Source organism: Phalaenopsis equestris, unplaced genomic scaffold, assembly GCF_001263595.1.
Source record: "Phalaenopsis equestris unplaced genomic scaffold, ASM126359v1 Scaffold197568, whole genome shotgun sequence".
In the NCBI taxonomy this organism is placed as follows: Eukaryota; Viridiplantae; Streptophyta; class Magnoliopsida; order Asparagales; family Orchidaceae; genus Phalaenopsis; species Phalaenopsis equestris.
This window is the reverse complement of record NW_018217517.1, coordinates 1-2,331: the sequence shown is the minus strand read 5'-3', so window position 1 is coordinate 2,331 and position 2,331 is coordinate 1. Positions and strand designations below refer to the sequence as shown.

General features: G+C 41.4%; 1 protein-coding gene across 1 annotated transcript; it reads right to left on the bottom strand.

The window, feature by feature from the left end:
• Positions 1-5: 5 nt before the first annotated feature.
• Positions 6-2,245, bottom strand: LOC110035395 (the record flags this gene model as incomplete). Its single annotated transcript, XM_020739629.1, has 2 exons — positions 1,584-2,245; positions 6-1,479 (listed from the first exon to the last, which is right to left on the bottom strand). Coding segments are annotated over exons 1-2 (1,707 nt in total), but the record flags the coding sequence as incomplete, so codon positions are not given.
• Positions 2,246-2,331: the final 86 nt, after the last annotated feature.

The window sequence follows — 2,331 nt, the reverse complement described above, 5'->3', positions numbered from 1 at the left end:
CCGAGGTTTAAAATCTCATTCATCAGCAACGAACAAGGCTTAGCATCAGAAATAGATATATTAGCAGCCAAGTATGACACTAACAAAAGCCATATAATTACAAGATCATCCCCAAAAACCCGGTATTCAATTTCCAAAAAGCAACCAACACCTACAACAACCTCCCTTCGAATCAAAGGAAGCATCTTTTTTACTTCATCACACATTTCCAATTCAGACATCCAAAAAAAGTGCAACTTTATTGAAATAGAATAAAACGCATCATAAATTTCTTTCAGAAAATAATAATGCTTTCCTTCAGGCGTGTCTTCTGTGCGGACATATATTTTCTCCTGTATGAAACTTTCAAGAATCTCATTCACAGATCTGAGCAAGCAATGCAATTCTATCAACCTGTGTTCTGAGACCCCTGACACTATGGATAACTCCTCTGCACAATTTTTACACTCTCGCAACAGAGGTTTCATAAATTGCATAAATACTTCAAAAAGAGGTAAAACTGCTTCCTGAGCATCTCCAGAGACCGCATTACCTTTTTTCAATACCTGATGTCCTCTAAATGACAAAGAACCATCTTGCTGACCCTTGGCTTTGCCAGCAAACAAACGGAGCAAGCATGCAAATCCACCCAATGCCGTTATCTTTTTCTCTTGTATAAATTTCTCCAGTTTGTTGAATAAGTGCCTATGATAACTCTCGTTAGCACCTCTAGATTTCACCTCCTGCCCCACAGTTGAACTCCTTGAGCTTAAAAAACCACTAATATGAGAAGGATGAAACAAGCCGTTCAACATAACATCTTCAACAATCTTCAGCATGCTTGCAAATTGTTCAAAACAACTATCTTTGGTTCTCAGCCGCAATAGAACAAACACCTCGAACAACTGTTCGAGTAGCCTCTCTACAAAAACACAGAATATGTTCTTTGGGTTTGGATGGAATCTCAGAAAACTAGAAAAGTGATCAAGCAAAAGTGCTGACAGATCCAAAAGGACTTTAGCCACCAAAGATGCCTGTTTTTCTCTGCTCGAAACTTTACCGATAATATTAAGAACATCAACAACACATGAAATCCATAAATCCATGCCCACATTGTAAAAAGCTCTTGATTTTGAAGCAAGCAATGAGGAGAGGCACTGCAAAGCATTCTCAAATAGTTGGTTGGATTCTACTCCTAATAAAAAGTTAGAGTCCAATAAGAACAATGCTTGCTTCAAAACAGGCGCTACAGCTCTTAATAAATTGGGGGAGGGTCCCGCTGAAAACTTCTCTGAGCAGGATCTGATTACGGCCCAGCATCTGTAGTCCAGGCAAGGATCCAAAGGCTCGCCGTTTTTCCTGTTTCGGTCTGTAGACATCAAAAGCGACTGCATCCAATCGAAAACATAGTGCAGTGCCCGTGTAAAAGAAACGGGCTGCATCTTCCCATCACCGTTGCTGGCTTCCGAATTTGCAAAATCAAAAGAAGCCTCGATCTTCCTGCGTGGAACAGAATTGTAATTCTCGATAAATGAATCAAAAAAGAAAAAAAAAACTTATTTTTTCGTCCTATTCTGAAAAGTAGACAAGGTTTTGGAATAGACCTTTGCAGATTAATTTCTCTGCTTTGTAAAGTAAGAATGAGATCAAGGTTCTCCCAGGTGTTGCAAAGCTTGATCTTCTTCAGGTCTCTACCCTCATCTCGATCTTCTTCTTGCGGTTGCGGCTGCTCTTCAGAAAACACTGGTGGGAGTTTTCTCCGCTTGATACGGGATTTTGCGGGGACAGTAGAATTGGAGCACGCCATTACAGAGCAACTTGACGTCCCAATAAGCATGAGGGAGCGAGACAAGAGGATTTAGGGGCTGCTCGGTGACCGTATGCAAACTAAATTCCGCCAAAGAGTAATGGGCCGTTTGGTGCCAGGATTTGAGCAGGATTTAACCTAAAAATCACGTCCAACAGCAAAAAAGCCATCTTTTCCTCCGTTTGGCCTTAAATTTACGGATTTAAAGAAGCTGAAGCGCGCTAAGGCGTGGAGAAAGACGAGGGTTTTCTTCCTCAATGGTTTATGGTAGGAGAGCGAGGAGGAGAAAGAAGGAAGTTTGGGAGCTTTGTCGCCGCGATCCCGTCGTTGCCTTCCCAGCTAGCTAACCGCGCCTGTACCGCGAGCTTTTGGTCATGAAGGCGATGGATTGAGGCGAACCGGGAGAGGGTAAGGGACGACGGCGAGGGTTTCCGGCGGGAAAGGCGAGGGGAAGATAGTTTTGTTTAACCTTCATTAATTTAATTTAATAATACAAATATTAATTAACAGATTATCAAATTAATTATAATTAGATAAATTTATAT